Source organism: Labrus mixtus, chromosome 13, assembly GCF_963584025.1.
Source record: "Labrus mixtus chromosome 13, fLabMix1.1, whole genome shotgun sequence".
Taxonomy (NCBI): Eukaryota; Metazoa; Chordata; class Actinopteri; order Labriformes; family Labridae; genus Labrus; species Labrus mixtus.
This window is the reverse complement of record NC_083624.1, coordinates 7,580,168-7,599,004: the sequence shown is the minus strand read 5'-3', so window position 1 is coordinate 7,599,004 and position 18,837 is coordinate 7,580,168. Positions and strand designations below refer to the sequence as shown.

General features: G+C 37.9%; 3 protein-coding genes across 4 annotated transcripts in view; 1 reads left to right on the top strand and 2 right to left on the bottom strand.

The window, feature by feature from the left end:
• Positions 1 to 15: 15 nt before the first annotated feature.
• On the bottom strand, positions 16 to 6,022 carry LOC132986831 (uncharacterized). 2 transcript variants are annotated; one of them, XM_061053483.1, is made up of 5 exons: positions 5,648 to 6,022; positions 5,230 to 5,541; positions 5,033 to 5,123; positions 728 to 818; positions 16 to 639 (listed from the first exon to the last, which is right to left on the bottom strand). In XM_061053483.1, exons 1-5 carry the CDS (start codon positions 5,715 to 5,717, stop codon positions 586 to 588), a joined length of 618 nt encoding a protein of 205 aa, XP_060909466.1. In that variant the 5' UTR covers positions 5,718 to 6,022; the 3' UTR covers positions 16 to 585. The 2 variants fall into 2 exon arrangements, with proteins under 2 accessions (XP_060909466.1, XP_060909467.1); XM_061053484.1 differs by having other exon boundaries at positions 5,230 to 5,538.
• A 1,915-nt stretch (positions 6,023 to 7,937) lies between these two features.
• LOC132986806 (uncharacterized) lies at positions 7,938 to 10,170 on the bottom strand. Its single transcript, XM_061053450.1, has 5 exons — positions 9,858 to 10,170; positions 9,442 to 9,753; positions 9,245 to 9,335; positions 8,297 to 8,366; positions 7,938 to 8,194 (listed from the first exon to the last, which is right to left on the bottom strand). Exons 1-5 carry the CDS (start codon positions 9,925 to 9,927, stop codon positions 8,099 to 8,101), a joined length of 639 nt encoding a protein of 212 aa, XP_060909433.1. The 5' UTR covers positions 9,928 to 10,170; the 3' UTR covers positions 7,938 to 8,098.
• Positions 10,171 to 17,929: 7,759 nt separating this feature from the next.
• Positions 17,930 to 18,837, top strand: part of fstl1b (follistatin-like 1b) — a 29,823-nt gene continuing 28,915 nt past the window's right edge. The window contains exons 1-2 of the mRNA XM_061053477.1: positions 17,930 to 18,088; positions 18,232 to 18,288. Of these exons, the coding sequence (XP_060909460.1) occupies positions 18,086 to 18,088; positions 18,232 to 18,288 (60 nt within the window). The 5' untranslated portion in view covers positions 17,930 to 18,085. The remainder of the gene's footprint in view (positions 18,089 to 18,231; positions 18,289 to 18,837) is intronic.

Sequence of the window (18,837 nt, the reverse complement as noted above, 5' to 3'; positions counted from 1 at the left end):
AACAATTTGCCTAGCTATTATTATTATTATTATTGTCATACCAATACATACATTTAAAAAACAAGTCGATCAAAAGTTCTTTTTATCAAATTTAAAGGGCAATAGAATCAGAATCTGTTTTTTATTTCCAAGTATATTTACACATACAAGGAATTTGTCTTGGTGTATTGGTGCAAAAGTGTTAGCCACAAGAACCACAATAAAATAGAAGAAAACATTTAAAAAGAGTTCATAATTCTGAAAAAATAGAGTACAGCGATGTAAAAAAAAAATCTAATTAGATAATAAAATGATATGACGGGATTTAGAAATTACATTCCTGCTACAGGGCCCTCTAATAAAAGACAAAGGCATACCAAAAAAATGCTCTGATTTCAAAGAAGTAGGGTTGCAAATGTGTTCCCTTTAAGAGGTGAAAACTGAAGGCATCAATTTTCCTGCTGAAATGTTTTTTTTTTAAATATAAATTATATATATATATGCATATCATAAAAATGTGTTCTGTCATTATTCCATTCGAGCAGCTCTCTGGTTTTTACTCAGTTTTAATCTGAACTCAATGCAAAATATTGAAGTCGAGTCCCTTCAAGTGTTCATCATCTTGTATTCCACGCAGCTTTGGGGCAGATTCAGAGGCACCTGCAGCGGAAAAATGTGGAAATAAACTCACAGGACAAAATGTTTGAGAGATTTTAGAGCACACTAGTTTGAGTAAAGTTCTTCTGACCGCTCCTCCTCCAAACGGGACTTGAACCACGGCATAGATCAGGGTTCTGCTGCAGGTTAAATCCTGGTTTGAGGCCCAGCTCTTGCTTTCCCTGTAGGGATTTATAACCAATAATATTACTCCATGGCACAATTCAACAGTTTTCAATACATTGTTAGGAAAGTCTTAGAATCTTTACTGAACTACCTCATAAATGTAACAATGTGAAAATACAAGAACTACATTTCAAACACTTCTTGAGCAAATGTAAAAGAGAGATTATCTGCCAAATGTAAGAAACATCTAGGCTATTATGTAAAACAGAATGGGTATAGGGTAAATTATATTTATCATTGATTGATCTGCTTTTTTTTTTTTTGATGCATTGATAGCCCTTTAGAGAAAATGAGATTTTAGCAAATACCCAGAAAAACATCAACTTAAGAACCCTCAAGTTGACACATTCAAATATCCTGTTGTGTTAATTGCATGACGTGTACATATATATAAAAAAAGAAGCAAAATAAAACAGAAATGTCTAAAGAATTGCAACGAGCTCAGACTATAGCAACACATGGTGCAGGTGTGAGATGGTCATTGTGAGCCAAGATGAACTGAAGCTTGTTTATTTGGTAAAAATTGTCACACAGTCAAGTTATAACATATAATAATAAGTTATATTGTAGATAAACAGCTGGAGGGATGCCACATAGAAGGAATCCAATCCCAGCTGTGAGTATGTATGACGACTTGATCTCCGCATAAAGTAAAACTGCTTTTTATCTGCAAGAACTTGCATGTTTTAAACTAAGATTTACAAAATGGCAAGAGGGGGGGGGGGGGGGGGGGGGGGGGGGGGGGACTCAGAGTGATCACTGTAGCTGAAATGAAGTGACACTGTAGTAAAGATCACTATTTGGGTGCGTTCGAATTGTCCCTCCTATCTCCTTCGAGTCGTTCGAATTCTCTAAAAGTTAAGGAAAGGTGGGTCAGTGCTTCCTTTATAACCTCCAACAAGTCCGACATCATCCGGACATCATCGCAACATCCGACCGTTGACGAACATTAACGATGACAGAAAAGGGAGATCATGTAAGTTACCATTACAGTAATATGTCTTGAACAACTTTCAACAATCTTTAACCCGTAGGTGAACTATGAACGTTATGCTGATGTTGTAAAACGATCAAAGTGAGTTGAACTTTTATTGCAGCCTGTGGTCAGTTTGCATTCGTTATTTATCCACTTTGAGTGTTTTGGCAGCAAAATCATAAATAACATTAAACTTTCCTTCAGTCACAGATGCTGAAACCCTTGCCTTGATTAAGGTTCTTGAGATATTATGCAAAGCCATATAATCAGATTATAATCACCATAAACAAACACCACCCTGTCTTTCAGGTGAAAAGGGATCAGAGACATTTTGAGCCAGATGATGTTTTATTCAACATATTTCATTTAATCCAGAATGTTTTGTGCATTTCTTCAGTTGTACATTCTTGTCTTGCATAAATGTAACAATTAATTTCATATTTATGTTGATGTTGATTTATGAGTGGACAAGAAGCTGATGGTTTCACTTTTGTTACTTGTAGTCTGGTAGTCCATATTTATTTTATTTCAATCCCAACCTTGTGGTAATCAGGATTATTTCACCGGTAAGAAGGCACACGGGAAAGTTTTTTAGATGCGTTTTTTGTAGTCCATTTTCAGAACATTGTAGTTTCAACACTGCAGAACCACGTCATTAACCTCCGCCGGCCCGTCGCATTGAATGACGTCACCTAGTGGAAAATGTGGTCGGATTGTCAGAGCAACGAGATCGCCTTTCCCTAAATCCTTTATGAATTCTCCTAACACCTTTCCTTGACCTCATGACGTTTTCCCCGGGGTTAAGGTGAAGTGGATAGTGAAAGGAGATAGGAGGGACAACTCCAACGCACCCTGTTTCCTTTCACTTCCTCTCTTTTCCTACTGCACCTCCTTTAGTACACTTCCTGGTTTCTCACTCTCTCCTCTCTCCCTTGATTGGTTGTTGTTTGCACTCTGTCACTAATTAATTAAATTGAATTCACCTGCCTACTATGGAAGCGATTAGTGATCAGAATTCAAATGATAAAGCTAATTTGAAAATTCAAATGCATTAACAGAAATTATTTTTAACTTTCAGAATATGAGTGTATTATTTGACTCAAAAATAAAATTAGGATTAATTTATCTAATTTGAATTTTAGTTTTCAACTTTAAAAATGCACATTCTTTGACTAAATTAAAATGAGGAAGAAAATGGCATTTGCTTTATAATTTTCAAAAAATGCCCTGCTAAATCTGTATCATAATTCAAATGAAAAAGCTCATTTTAAAATGAAAATACAGTAACAGAAACACGTTTTAATTTTCAGATTATAGGTGCATTATTTGACCTATATTTAAAATTAATATTCAGTCATCCAGTTTGCATTATACTTTTACTCTCTATGTATGCATATTGTATGACATCATTCAAATGAAAACGAAAAGGTCTTTGGCTTTTCGTTTTCAAACTTGCTGTGCTAAAAAGTGATCATAATTCAAACTCGAAAACGAAATGGCAAAGTGGACGGCGCAGGAAAGTGACGTCAGACTCCAGCTCCCAGGCACGTGAACGTAATGAGGCGAGCGGGCAGAACGCGCAGCACGATGGGTGGCGGGGTGAATCTTTAACACTAGGGCAGACTTTAGTTCACACTGTGATACAGGTGGTGATCGGAGTGTTTTTTTCAGCGCACACTGAACTTTCAGCGAGACGACGCAGCAGCATTATGACCCGAGCTGCCAAGTCTCACGCGTGACACCATGCCCACTATCTCTGACCGTGAGAGTCACTCAGCATCTGCACGCCGTGAAATTCACACAGACGTGTCCTAAGACCGGTTTATTTATAGATTATAGATCACGCTCTTCTCTGCTTAACTTAGTTACATTAAAAAAAATATTATCGATTGAATTTTCTGTTTCAAATAATCTCTCCAGCTCTGTGCACAAAGTGTCTCTCATCCTCTGTGCGTAATGGCACACACTCTCCCTCTCGACCGACTGTATGAGCTCTCTCTCCCTTTCAGAGATTGTTTTGTAGTTATTAAAAGAATAATCAACTACAAGGCTAAAATTGAATCAAAATCAGGGCAACAACTAGTTTGGAGCTTGTACCAGCGTTAAAGATTCACCCCGCCACCCATCGTGCTGCGCGTTCTGCCCGCTCGCCTCATAGACTGTAAATATTACGTTCACGTGCCTGGGAGCTGGAGTCTGACGTCACCTTCCTGCGTCGTCCACTTTGCCAATTCGTTTTCGAGTTTGAATTATGATTATTATTATGATCACTTTTTAGCACAGCAAGTTTGAAAACGAAAAGCCAAAGACCTTTTCGTTTTCATTTGAATGATGTCATACAATATGCATACATAGAGAGTAAAAGTATAATGCAAACTGGATGACTGAATATTCATTTTAAATATAGGTCAAATAATGCACCTATAATCTGAAAATTAAAACGTGTTTCTGTTACTGTATTTTCATTTTAAAATGAGCTTTTTCATTTGAATTATGATACAGATTTAGCGGGGCATTTTTTTGAAAATGATAAAGCAAATGCCATTTTCTTCCTCATTTTAATTTAGTCAAAGAATGTGCATTTTTAAAGTTGAAAACTAAAATTCAAATTAGATAAATTAATCCTAATTTTATTTTTGAGTCAAATAATACACTCATATTCTGAAAGTTAAAAAGAATTTCTGTTAATGCATTTTAATTTTCAAATTAGCTTTATCATTTGAATTCTGATCACTACTCCTTATTTAAGACTGTACTCTGTTTTCATCCTCACATGGGGCAGTTCAGCAATGGTAAGGTGGCTTTTACTCCTATTTTAGTTTCTATCTAGTCCATTTTAATTTATCTTAAGTACTTTATTTCCTTCAGTAGTAAATCTAATTTGACTTGTTTATTGTGCTAATATAAATGTATTTGTCTTTCAGCATGATTGTTCAGTCCCATGTGTGTCTTCTGTTACCCTCATGATTTACCTAATTTGACAAAATAAACTTGTTACATAAACTCAAGTCTTGTTGGTTTCCTGCATCCTGACCCTATGCCCCCCATGGTGATAGTACCTGAACTTTGAACCCTTCTGAACAGACACGTTTAAATGTGTACAGCAGAAAAGGCTGTCTGTGTTTTGAACTAAATGTTAAATATACCTTTTAAATTAATTCTGAAACAAAGCAGCAGAAAGGGAAAAAAAAAACAAATTAACTCATCGGCTTAGAAAGAGAACGTTTTACTCACCTACAGAGGCATGTGGCTGAAATGATGCAACACAGTACCACTCCGATTCCAGCTGTGAGTATGTATAGAAAATACCCCGATGACTTCTCCTCTGTGTAAAATCAGATGTGAATGACTTCATGTTGCAGGTCATCAGAGCTTACACATTCATTATGACTTTTATTTAAGAGAGGAGACCAGCGTTGAGCTCTACTTACCTTCAGGTTTGTCAGACACGGTTAAATTCCACTGATAAATCTTTTTCCCTTTAGTTTCAGTTAAAAGACATGTATATAGTCCTTCATCATCTTCCTGAGCTTTAGAAATAATCAGCTTTGAAGATAGATCTATTGTCAGTCTGTCAGAGGTTAAATTTGAAGCAGTCTTATTTACTTCCATAGAATGAGAAAAAAAAAATCTGCCTTTGCTCCAGTTGATTTGTTTTGTAGTCTCTCTTGATGTGTTGCAAGTAAAAATGACAGAGCCTCCCCTGGACACCTCTTCATCCGTGTGGTTGCTTTCGTGATCTGCTTAAATCAAAGAAAGGAAAAAAACAATCAATACATATGCAACAGATACAAAACTTAACCTTGAGAAAAGCATGCATTGCAAAAAAAAACAAAAGTTCTACTCTACCTGCAAAGACCCCGTGCATAAATAATAATGAGAGCAGAGCTGCTTGGTTTGGATGAAACATGATGACCATAAGCCAGAGAAAAAGACAGACAGTTCACCACCTGCCAATAAATATTTCTGCGAAGAGGAAGTGGGTTGTTGTTTTGAAGGAAATTATATGTCACGTCAGCCGTGAACCACAGAGGTCTAACATCTTTCAATAGTGTGAGAATGTGAGAAGTTCTCAAAGTGAAATCATAGCTTTGTTAAATGACCCGGTGCATTTACTAAGAGGCGCTGACAGCTTCTAGAATTATTTAGTGTTTTAATGAGTGAAAGAAATTATTTATTTTTTTAAAGGAAACACTTCTGTGACCTAACATTTACAAATGCCCCCCTCATCACCCTCTCTCTAAAGAGATCCTCAACATTCAACCCCTGGTGGCAAAAAGGCCCAGATCCTAATATGGAGATGCAGGTAAACATTTTTATTGCTTAAAAAAAAAAAAAATCAAGTCAGGGACATTGATCATCATTTTATAATCAAAATGTCAGTCAGGTCGGGGGTCAACATTTTTATACCAAAATTTGAGGGGTGTGGGTAAAATCATTTTGTCATCAAAAACAAAAACATCTGACACAACTTTTCATGAAAATATGTTGAGCTGACCTGACTCAAATTTTCAGCAGATTCAGACTCAGGTTCAGCAGCCGCCTTTGACAGTGAAAAAAAAATGATGAAGTCTGGAATTTTTGTTGTAGACCTTGTTCTCAATAGAATGATTTTAATAGGAAAGTTGTTTTTCTAATAAATGTGGATATTTTAAAACAAACCCCAGTTTTAACCACTGGAGGAATTATTAAAAATTCTTAAGTCATTGTAACATGTTAAACAAAAAAAAAAAGACCTTCAAATGCTTTCAATAAGATAATCCTTTACTCATACCGGAGAAATGTACAGTGTTACAGCAACAAAGAGCAAAGATTATCAAATGCATTTAACTTACAGCTTTTCCCTTTTTTTATACACAAAACAAATGAACTGTACACACCATCCTGAAAAGTTGAAGCTCATGTATCACAATCATGAATTAAATCTGCTAAACTCAAAGTACAACTCCATTGATGTCACTCAAGTAGCACTCGAGAATCAGTTTTGCAGAAGAAGACACCTGAGCATCAGTGACCTCCTGATTAATTCTGAACCATCCAGACCGCTCAGGTCGTTTGGGACAGGTCTGCTCTCTGTCCCCAGAGTCAGAACCAAACACGGAGAAGCAGCGTTCAGTTTCTATGCTCCTTATATCTGGAACAAACTCCCAGAAAACTGCAGGTCAGCTGAAACTCTCAGCTCTTTTAAATCCAGGTTGAAGACTCACCTGTTTACAGCTGCCTTTCATTAAACAGCTTTAATAAGATTTTAAACTTTAACTCTGCACTGTAACTTTTAACTCTTTTTATATTTTTTACTTTTTTTATTTCAATTAATTTAATTTGAATAATTTTTATTTGAACATATTTTCAGATTTAATAATTTTAGTGATTTTTAAATGTTCTATTTTAATGTTTCTTTTCTTTCCTCTGTCATGATGCTTTTTGATGTCTTGTGTGAAGCACTTTGAATTGCCTTGTTGTTGAAATGTGCGACATAAATAAACTCACCTTGCCTTAGGTTTGAAGCTGCTTAGAGACCTAGGAGGCCAGAAACTGCAGGAAGCGACCAAAGCTGCAGAGAGAAACAGTCAATGGCTATGGATGAAGATGCAAGACCTCTGCTAGGCCCCACAGTAGCAGTCCATGTTGACATATAGGGGATGTTTTCTGGGACACCAGAGGGCGCTGTTGAGCCCTCCTGAGACGTCGTCAGCTCAACAACAAAAACACTGAGGAAGGAGAGTGCCCACTTGAAAACCCCTCTGTGTCAACATTCACCAGCAGGGTACTCTCTCTTACTAGGTGCTTGCACATAAAGTTTTTTTGTTTTTTTTCTTTGCATCTCATCCAAAACATACATGAACACTTTTGATGGTAGTGTTTTGAATTGTTCACATCAGTGTGTATTGTTTTGGTTAAATGAATCAGTTGGTTTTTAGCTTTGTTTCACTTTGTAAGACATTTGTAGAGTTTTCTTCTCCTTTCGGTCGTGTTTACTAGTTTGCAGCTTCCGGTTTGTTTTTGGTGAGGCTGCTCCTATTGGCTAATAACAGTGGTAACGTAATCGAACGGCACGTTTGGCAGATGGTGCATTCAGGGTGTCAGGCACATCGGAAAAAACGATTCCCGAGTTGTAAAATGAAACATGAACACCTACTTTTTAATGTTAACATAGGCTACTTTTTATTAATTCACGTAGGCCTATTGCACATCAACTTTAAATATATATTTATATATATAAAACTTGTAAGCACCTGGTTTAAAACTGTAAAAATGAATTACATGTGTCACTTGTTTGTCTTTCATTTGAAAGACGGCTCAGTAGGCATCATAGATTGAGTTGAGCCTCTCCATGTACTCGCTCCTCCGCTTGTTATTTGTCCTCCTGCCTGTACCACTTTGTTGTTGAGGGATCTGCATGTTTTTTTGGAAAGAAAGTAAAACAAAGTTGAGTGTTTTTTAAGCGTGATAAAAAGGAGAAACGTTTTTTTCTTAACAGATGACAGTTCTTCTGACCTCTCCAGCTGACTGCTGGTGAAACTGGTCCTGGACTGGGTTCTGGTCTGCTGTCTTGGCCTTACATTTCCTGCAGACATTAAAACAGTTGCAATAATGACAATCCACCTTATTGTACTTTTCTGTTGTTTCAAATGTTTTATTGGTATTACTAGTAAACTTTGGATTAGTTTATCTGTTTTAAAGGCACCTCTGAGTCAGTCCACTTATAACTAGTTTGTTACTGTAGGTTTCCACTGAATGAAGCCGTATAGATTGATGCTACAAAAAATCGCCTCTTGTGCAATCCACATCCAAAAAATCCACAGGACCATTAGATAAAAGTTTAAGTGTTTACTTTGACAAAATAATAAACAAAAACAGATTCAGAATAATCCAAAATTAAAACCAAAAGAGAAACAGAGAGAGGTCAAAAGTGTGTCATCACTCTCTGCTAGTCTCAACTAAACCCAATTAACTCCACAAACTCCTCTCTCCCCAGATCCAGTGAACTTAAACTGTTTCAATTACAGGTGGCAACGATGATGTCGTTTTCCACTCACAAATTACGTCAGAATCAGAATCAGAATCAGAAACAGAATCAGAATCAGAATCTGGGTTTATTGCCAAGTACATTTACACATACAAGGAATTTGACTTGGTGTATTGGTGCTAAACAATTAACAAGGAAATCAAGCAGAACTAGAAACAACTTAAATAATACAGAATAAGAAGATATTACAATATATTAAATAGAATTTAAAAATGTAAAATATAAAAAATAAGTGAGTCAGAGTGATCATGTTTGTAACTGAAATGAAGTGACACGTTTAAATGTGTACAGCAGAAAAGGCTGTCTGTGTTTTTAACTAAATGTTAAATATACCTTTGAATTAATTCTTAAACAAAGCAGCAGAAAGAAAAAAAACTAATTAACTCACAGGCTTAGAAAGAGAACGTTTTACTCACCTACAGAGGCATGTGGCTGAAATGATGCAACACAGTACCACTCCGATCCCAGCTGTGAGACTGTATAGGAAATACCCCGATGACTTCTCCTCTGTGTAAAATCAGATGTGAATGACTTCATGTTGCAGGTCATCAGAGCTTACACATTCATTATGACTTTTATTTAAGTGAGGAGTCCAGCGTTGAGCTCTACTTACCTTCAGATTTGTCAGACACGGTTAAATTCCACTGATAAATCTTTTTCCCTTTAGTTTCAGTTAAAAGACATGTATATAGTCCTTCATCATCTTCCTGAGCTTTAGAAATAATCAGCTTTGAAGATAGATCTATTGTCAGTCTGTCAGAGGTTAAATTTGAAGCAGTCTTATTTACTTCCATAGAATGAGAAAAAAAAAATCTGCCTTTGCTCCAGTTGATTTGTTTTGTAGTCTCTCTTGATGTGTTGCAAGTAAAAATGACAGAGCCTCCCCTGGACACCTCTTCATCCGTGTGGTTGCTTTCTTGTTCCTCTTAAATCAAAGAAAGGAAAAAACAATCAATACATATGCAACAGATACAAAACTTAACCTTGAGAAAAGCATGCATTGCAAAAAAAACAAAAGTTCTACTCTACCTGCAAAGACCCCGTGCATAAATAATAATGAGAGCAGAGCTGCTTGGTTTGGATGAAACATGATGACCATCAAACAGACTGAGAGTTTATTGTTCAGTGTTGGAGTATAACTGTGAAGGAGAGTCAGAGAAGAGGAAGTGGTTGGCAACCGCAGTTAAGCTCCTTTTACTCAAACCTTTTGGAACATGGTGTGCGTATAGCTGAACTTTAAAATGGTAACACACGTAGGCTATATTACTTCCCACATCATTTTTAGAGTCATATATACACATGGAATATATAGTTTATATACATGTGCAGTTATGCATGTCTTTTAAAGTCACACTTATACAATCATCTAAATTCAGATCTAGAATACACTTCCTCTAAATTACATGAATATGTCATTTCAGGTTTCTCACATTAGAAAAAAAAAAGTGAACTATCTAATGTTGCACTGTCATTGTTTAATCTGTGTTTGACGTGTCACTGAGTTAAACAGCAGAGAAAGAAACTCATTCAAGATGCCTGATCATTAGAAATACAAATCTGCACCACTCCAACTTTTGACAAACTAAAGACACAAATGTAGTGATGTCATCTGTCCACATAAGGTGTTTATTTTACACCATCAAACATTTTATTATGTTTTCAGTGTTGGGATAGAGACCTCCAGTTCAAGTCTGCTTAAAGTCTTTATATGTGATTTTTCACTCTTAAATGTAGAAATCAAGTATCTCCTCTGAAAATAACTCTGTGAGTCATGACTATCTACAATGGGTGTAGCACCCGAGTCCCACTGTCTGTGATGTTTTCAGAGTTTTCAGAGTCCTATCTTCAGTTTGTTTACATCGCCCGGACGGCCGGCTGACTCCTCCCCTCACGTATAAAAGTTGTTTAATTGAGGGACTAGAGAAAAGAAGAATAACATACTGTACTCACTGCTTAACTGTGTTTCTAGATCACGCTCATTTCAGGTAAATTTACATGCAGTGTGAAGATACGAGCATAATAAAGATCGCTAGCATTAGCATGCTAACACAACAATGCAGCGCGAGTTGTTTTGGTTTCATGCTGGTGCTCAAGGGCGACATCTGCTGGATCAAAACATCACATATAAAGCCTTTAATGTCATATATAGGCTGTTTTTGCTTACCATGTTTTTACTGATCGGTGGTATATTTGTCTTGTTTTCTTGCTTTTTGTTTGCTTTCTTCTTTCTGTTTGGTTACTTTATCTTGTTTTTTTTACTCAGGATTATCCTCTTAGTAATGAGCACTGTTGTCACTTTTGTCATGCTTTGTCCTGTTCTGTGTTGTCGATTGTGTGTGAAATGAGGCCCACTCACTCACTTTAAACCAAGTCTACTTTTGGGTTCAAACACCGTTACCTTACCTTACATTAGTTCCATTTCAGGTGCTACATAATGTTGTATTGTGTTGACTGTTTGTGCTAATAAAAATGTGCAGTTGACTAAATATTTGTGTTTTGTTGGTTCATTTTATTTTCTGTAACAATACTTAACTTAACTTCTTCTTTCAGTAATTACTTCACATATTTTTTTAAAGTAACTTAGGTCAGATTCATCTGGTAATATGTTTCTGCAGGATGCAGAAAAACACATAAATAAGCCTCTAGCACAAATGGTTCTCAACTGGTGGGTCAGGATCCAAAAGTGGGTCGCAAAAAAGTTTGTTTCATCAGTTTCTTTGTTCTAACACGCTTTGTAACGTCTCAGATCCAAACTGCACAATTTTTTATTTTAAAAAATCTGATTAATCGAAAAATATAAGAAATTTGGGTCGTAATTTGACACGAAGGAGTGGTTGGTGGGTCCTGAGGCTCGACCAGTTGAGAACCATCTAGCATACACCCTTTACGTTGGCTCATTTCCTTTATGTCTGCAGAAAACCAGCGAGGTATTCACATCCTCAACTGATTGAGAAGAGCAGGAAGAGGAAACTCACACTTTTAAAGGTAGCAAAGGAGGGGGAGGTTCAACTACTTTGTGGTTTTGCAGCCTTTTAATAAGATCTTGAGATTTGGCCCTGCCTATTTAAATTATCAATGAATGCTGCATATAAAAATGAGTGCATTGAACAGGCTTTGATATGTGGGAGAAGGGAGCAGTGCTTGGGGGGGGGGTTATAGTATGTGCCAAAAAATGTGTCCATAAAAGCTGGTCAGGTTTAAAAACACATCAGAGGAGCGTCCAGACCAGAAGAGTGGAAAGAGATTCATACTTGAGCACTGTTTGTGTGTAAGAAAGCTTTCGATCATCTACACACATACAGGGAAGGATTTCTTTGTAAAGGTTTTCTCAAAGTGACTGCAACACTGCCTCGACCGCGAAGGTGATTTATCTCATCTATGTCTATATATCTATGTCATTTTTAAGATTTCTCTCTCTTCTTTTGTCAGATTGCAGAGATGTGAGTAAACTGTAGTCAATGCAAAGAACACAAGCTAACTGGTGAAATATCCTTCAGAAATACTTTACTGTATATCAGAATCAGAATCAGAAATACTTTATTAATCCCAGGGGGAAATGTGTTTGCTACAGTTGCTCACAACACCAAGAATCAGTAGGAAGTACAGATAAGTTCACAATATAAAATAAAATAAAAATAGTATAACAATATAATAAGCATAAGTACCAAGTGAAAGCAATAATAAAGTAGTATAAGTAATAAGCTATGTTCAAGCGCAGGTAATTGAGAATATAAACAATATTTACAAGTATGAATATACACTGATGGATTAACAGCGTAGATATTGCACGGTTCATGTATAGATTGCACTTTTGATGTATAAATATTGTCCAGTTTTCAACAGATTGCACAGTTTTAGTAGAGAAATAGTCACGGTAACGCTGCCAGTTTTTAAAATAAAGTGCTGCTGCTGTCAGGACGACTTGTGACCTGTGATTCACAGTATTTGTATGAACAGTATAATTTTATGGGCGAGAACAAAGAGCTAGCTCATCTTCACCTTTACCTCTCTCTCTGTCTTTTAAAATCCTGCCGTAACAGGGCCATCTTGACTGTGACCTTCTTGTGGGGGAAACATGAAAATTGCATTCCAAGATTGACTTAAATGGAGAAAATGAGGGCGGTGCAGCAGTTGGTGCTTGGCCCCATGTGTGTGGGGGGTGCTGTGATCCTCCGGGTGGGCAGCCACAAGTTTGGGTCCGACCTTTGGCTCCTTTTTCCACTTGTCGACCCATAGCCCACTCTCTCTCACCCCGGTTTCTGACTCTGTCTACTGTCTTATATCTCCACAATAAAGCACAGAAAGCCTAAAAATAAATCTTAAAAGGGAAAACTAAACAAAAGGCCTTTCAGTCAAGAAAACTTAACACAAAAGACCGACTAGACTAGATGTTAAACATTTTTTTTTAAAAATGTTTTGGTGCCCCTACACATGCAGCTAGTGTCCACTTTTATATTTGTACCCCGGCCTCCTCAAACAGCCTGAGTCCGCCCTCTGCATGTAGAAAACAGGAAGTCATCAAATGATGTATTTTAAAGTTTGAATAAACTGTTCTGCAACTCTAACTCTCTCTCTGCTCTCACCTGAAGGAGCAGAAAATAAACACTGATCTTGTTAAAGGTGTTATTGTTGACTAAAAGTCTGCAGAGAAACGGGACGCGTGTCTCGTGGTTTTAAGTGTGACTGCACAGACGGAAGGCTTTTTTATTTTCTTTTGTGCGCGCAGATTAACGAGTGAGGCCTTTAGTAATTAGCAGTTAGTAGACGCTCTTGGCCTTATAAGCCAGAGACCAGGTGAGAAGTGGAAAAGAGAACAACGCTTTTTAAACAACAACAACAAATCCCTTCAGCATCAGCTCATTGTTTTTTCTTTAATGTAAGAAAACCTCCCAAAAGCATCTTAGCGCAGCTTTAGCGGGGCTAATTAGCTGTTTTGTTCACATGTGGCATCTCCCCTTTCTTCTCCTCTATTCTTGCAACTGGGACTTTGTAAGTGTGGAGCGATTTTGTGATCATTACAGTGAAACTAGAGCTCATAAGCCTGATCATATTATGAAAGTCTACAGGGTCCTCCTACACACAAACACACCTACTACAGGCAGCCATAGAGCCGTGAAGCTTAACCGCAGACTTTCAAACACGTACATACTTTACCACAACTCATAAACACACACAATGCACTTCTTCTTTATGAAGACCCTAAGAGCCCTTCAGGTGCCTTTGAAACACACTTCTTCCTTCTGCACGCCTCAGAGAAAGAGAGATGATAGAAAAATCCTGATTAAAGAAAAATCCAGCAGCAGAGAGGAAAACTAATTGAATGTGTTATGCTACGTCTGTGTGTGTGGCCTCCAAGTGTGTGTGTGTGTGTGTGTGTGTATCTGTGTGAGTTTGATTCAGTGCGACTGTGGCTCGTCTTTTGACCCTTTCAGGCATTGATGGATGTTTGTGAATATTTGAGATGCCTCTTGGAGAGCCCCCCGGCAGAACACAGAGGGACATCAGAGGAGCTAACACCTCTGTTCTCCGTCATGAATACAGTATGGTTTACTCTTATGATGTATGCATGTATGTATGTATGTATGTATGTATGTATGTATGTATGCATGTATGCATGTGCACAGATTGTGAATTTAAATGAGTCAGAGCAGAGAGCAGCTCTCACACTGATGTCTTAAAAAGTGCATTGTTGGACGCTGCAGCAACAAAAGAGATTAAACAGTTTGTCTGATTAAGTATTCATCTTCTCCCAGCTGCTCACAGGACATGGTGAAAGAAATCTGCTGTAACTGTGTGTGTCCTTTTCAGAGTCTGTCTGTCTGCTTTTTTGATATTTCACAAATCTCTCTGTAGGTGTGAGTCGCTGCATGCATATGTGCACAGGATGCGATGCCAGCTAAACAGTTGGCGAAACCAAAAAGAGAGCAGATGACAGGATGGACTGTCTGTGAACTTTTGCTTTTCAAATCAATCAAGCTCTTAAAAATCACTGTTTGTATATTTTCATACTCCCTGAATAGCTGAATGTTGTAAAAAAAAAATTGCTACCCTGACAGTTATTCATTTTGTCAGTTATCCACTTCTGTCCAATACTATTTGATAAAAACATAAAGAGACACATTTTGGCACCAGAGAACCAGCATGGGTTGAGTATTTCAATATCAGGTTTTTCGCGAAATTGCTGCTTCTGTAAAAAAATAAATAAAAATAAAAACATTGATCATTGAACTTTTGACTTTTCCCTCAATGTGCTGTGAGTGTAAAAAACAAAATCAATAAGAAACACTTTTCAAACTTTGGTAGCTACAAGCACAAACTACTGTATGCTGCAAGGACGGAGGATGGAGAAGAAAAATAATGAAAGAAGTGGCCAGATAGAGATTTCTGAATATGACTACATCAGCTGCATTGCATTCCTATAAATTATATCAGAACCATTACAGCAGAACCAGAGGTGTGTCTGTCCTGCCCTATGACTTCTTTGTCTTTGTTAGAACGTTTCTGCATACATCACTTTCTTAAAGTCTTTATATGCGATTTTTTACACTTAAATATAATATAAATCAAGTATCTCCTCTGAAAATAACTCTGTGAGTCATGACTGTCTACAATGGGTGTAACACCCGAGTCCCACTGTCTGTGATGTTTTCAGAGTTTTCAGAGTCCTATCTTCAGTTTGTTTACATCATCGGGACGGCCGGCTGACTCCTCCCCTCGAGTATAAAAGTTGTTTAATTGAGGGACTAGAGAAAAGAAGAATAACATACTGTACTCACTGCTTAACTGTGTTTCTAGATCACGCTCATTTCAGGTAAATTTACATGCAGTGTGAAGATACGAGCATAATAAAGATCGCTAGCATTAGCATGCTAACACAACAATGCAGCGCGAGTTGTTTTGGTTTCATGCTGGTGCTCAGGGGCGACATCTGCTGGATCAAAAAAATCACATATAAAGCCTTTAAAACCCTCTGGCTGACATTTTGGGGCCTCTGGTGTAGCCATTGGATTGCAATAAAAGACCTTCAGGAAAGACTTCTCTTTCTTTGCATTGCCATGGTTTACACTCTGACTTGAATAGAGTTGGTGTTAATAGATAATGTGACTGCATGCTACTTGAACTTGAAGAGAAAATCCAGAACACTTCTGATACGAAGATCCAGTTGTGCGCCTGCAATTTCTGCATTTCTACATGAAGCAAAGTCATTTTATCTCTCTTCTCTCTGGAGCCAAAAAAAAGTCTTCATACAGCATCTCCCTACAGTTATATTCTCTTTGACCTACAAACAGACTTTAAAGTGTGAAATCTGCAAAGTTCCCCTTCAAGCATTAACATTTAGCGACTGTGCACACACACTTGAAAAATGCCTCTTGGTATCTAAGCGTGTCTTTTTTTGGAGTTAGCCTGGAAACAGATGGCAACAGTTTCTTCTCTTTAAACATGCCAAAATAAGTTTGTCATTGCTGCATTGTTGACTGGGTTCAAGTTGGTTTTGCAATTCCACATGGGAAGTACACACAGACACACACACACACACACACACACAAAATAAAAACCACCTCTCTTTTTGTTTCACAGCTTCCTGCATGCCAGGAAGTAAACAAAGGTCACTGAATGAGGCAATATAAAGATAGCTACAAATATCTAACATATTCAAGGACAATAATATGCATGAGGCATGGAACATAAAGCTAAACTCAGCATGACTCCCCTGCTTTCTATTCAACACCGAAGCACAACACATGCACACACACTGAAATTTACACACGCTCATACAGACCCCCCCCCCCCCCCCCCCCCCCCCCCCCCCCCGGGGTGTCAAATAATCACAGCATCTATTTAAACAGGTAGGCTTGCTCAGAGGGGATGGAGTTATATATAATTGATGGCTTGCAGTAAAAGAAAATGAATTCATCCTCTCCTTTTTGTGCAGGATCCAGTGAGCCGCTGAGTTCAACGTCTCAGCCTGTCGTCTGTAATCACTCTTTAATTACTCCTCACCGGAGCATGCACATAATGTCATTTGTAATCCTGTAATTGATAATATCACACATCACACAGGTGTAACGAGGCACATGAGGGGCATGAATTTGGCAAGTCAGTATGACAAAAAGGAGAAGACCAAATTTAAATTAAGTCGATTTCATATTAATACAGTCGTTACTGGTTGAGAGTTTTTTTTTTCCAGTCTTGAGTCATTCCAAACATTAACCACATAAGCAGTATAAGATGGTTTCTATACTGATTAGAGCTCTCAAGAACTGCCCTCAATGTTGTGCTTTGCCTCTGGTCACTTCCTGTCAGCACCTGTGTGTCCAATCAGACTCAAAGCTGATCGTTTGCTCTTACTGACATTGTTCCCTTTTTTCTAGATCCTTGCTTGTGTTGTTCTTACTCTCTGATGTACGTCGCTTTGGATAAAAGCGTCTGCTAAGTGAATTGTAGAATTGTAGAACCACATGATTATGTTTTTTTTCTTCATTTATCTGACTTCCAGCAGCAGGTGGAACATCTAAAGACCCTAATCTTCTTTCTCAGAACCTAAAACCAGATTAAATGAACTTCTTACAAAGCCTAATGGAAATGTAGTCTTTGAACTCGACTGCTTGCTGTGCAGCTGCATAATAAGTGTTGCTGCCCCCTAGTGGCCAAAGATGTACTACAGCTTTAACTATTGAAACCAACCTTATCATTGATAATTCTATATATAAACACATTCATATATTTTATATCTTATAGCCCGTTCTTTGTATTACTGAACACATGAACCAAATGAGATGATTATTTTGGATAAAGATGGAGGAGTGTAAACAGGTTACCTCAACTGCTGCAATGACATGTCTTGCTATTAAAAAGCCTCTTGTAGTATAATTTTCCAGGAGGCTATTGTTGCACACACAAAAGCTTAGACGCACACACACACACACACACACACACACACACACACACACACACACACACACACACACACACACACACTCCTGGTTCCCTCCCCCCTCCTCTGCTCCTCTGTAAACGTCCTCGGAGGACTCCAGACGTTTTGATTGGTCGAGGCGGTGACAGAGGAGGAGGAGAGATCGACGGACTGCTCTCGAATTCCTCCGCGCTCCTCACATTTCTTCAAAATCACGGACCTCCTGCTCGCCTCCGTCCCGACAAAACATCCAGACCAAAGCTTCAGCTCCGGCTTCCTCCTCCTCCTCCTCCTCCTCTTCCTCCTCCTCTGAGATTTGCGAGCGGAGCTGCTTTTTCACAAAATGGTAACTGCGAACATTGAAAGAAGCGTTTTTTCTTCAAGTTTTTCTACACCTGCTGAGTAACCGATTTAGAAACGGATGTTAACCTCTATGTTAAACTATTTTCTGCACTAAATCTCACTTTTACTCTTTTATTCTTCGTCCAGATGTCTCGAGGTATCAGTGTGGTCCTTCTGTTGGCCCTGGCTGTCTGTAACGCCGAGGTAAGTTTTTTTTTTAGTTTTTTCTTTTTTCTTCTTCTAAAACTTAAAAAATAAATAATTATAACTGTTTGAAATAGATTCAATGACTGTGCTAAACGCTTTGTAACCTTCCCACAACATGAATACTCTAGTTTACTTCACGTAGACGAGCTAAGAAACATCTGGAAAGTGGTGCTGTGGTGAAAATAGACATCTGTGTTTTCAACATTATTAAACCTAAACTAAAGGCCTACAGCCTGGTATAGTATTTATCTTCTGAAAGAGAGACACTTATGCATTTATTGTTGGCACTCAACGCAATTATTTCTTCCATTATGGGGCTCACAGTTTCACTTAATTTGCCACCAGGACAGATTATTTCAGAAGGGACATCATTCCTAATCCTAAACATCATTTCATGGCGTTTTGATGTGAGGCTCTTTTAGGCTTTAACACTGCCATTTTGCATACCATTGGTCCAAACACACTCACACACACTTAGTGTGAGTTGTGAGGTTAACAGCACAAGAGAAAGCTGTCAGAGTGACACAAGAGTGACAGACACCTGTG

Excerpts from the sequence above, each read along its gene's own strand:
- LOC132986831 (XM_061053483.1), bottom strand. The coding sequence starts at position 5,717 with ATGGTCATCATGTTTCATCCAAACCAAGCAGCTCTGCTCTCATTATTA. Across the intron at positions 5,124-5,229 it reads CGTGTCTGACAAACCTGAAG|AGGAGAAGTCATCGGGGTAT; the intron begins GTAAGTAGAGCT and ends GATTTTACACAG. Across the intron at positions 819-5,032 it reads TCAGCCACATGCCTCTGTAG|GGAAAGCAAGAGCTGGGCCT; the intron begins GTGAGTAAAACG and ends AAATCCCTACAG.
- LOC132986806 (XM_061053450.1), bottom strand. The coding sequence starts at position 9,927 with ATGGTCATCATGTTTCATCCAAACCAAGCAGCTCTGCTCTCATTATTA. Across the intron at positions 9,336-9,441 it reads CGTGTCTGACAAATCTGAAG|AGGAGAAGTCATCGGGGTAT; the intron begins GTAAGTAGAGCT and ends GATTTTACACAG. Across the intron at positions 8,195-8,296 it reads ACCAGCAGTCAGCTGGAGAG|ATCCCTCAACAACAAAGTGG; the intron begins GTCAGAAGAACT and ends AAAAACATGCAG.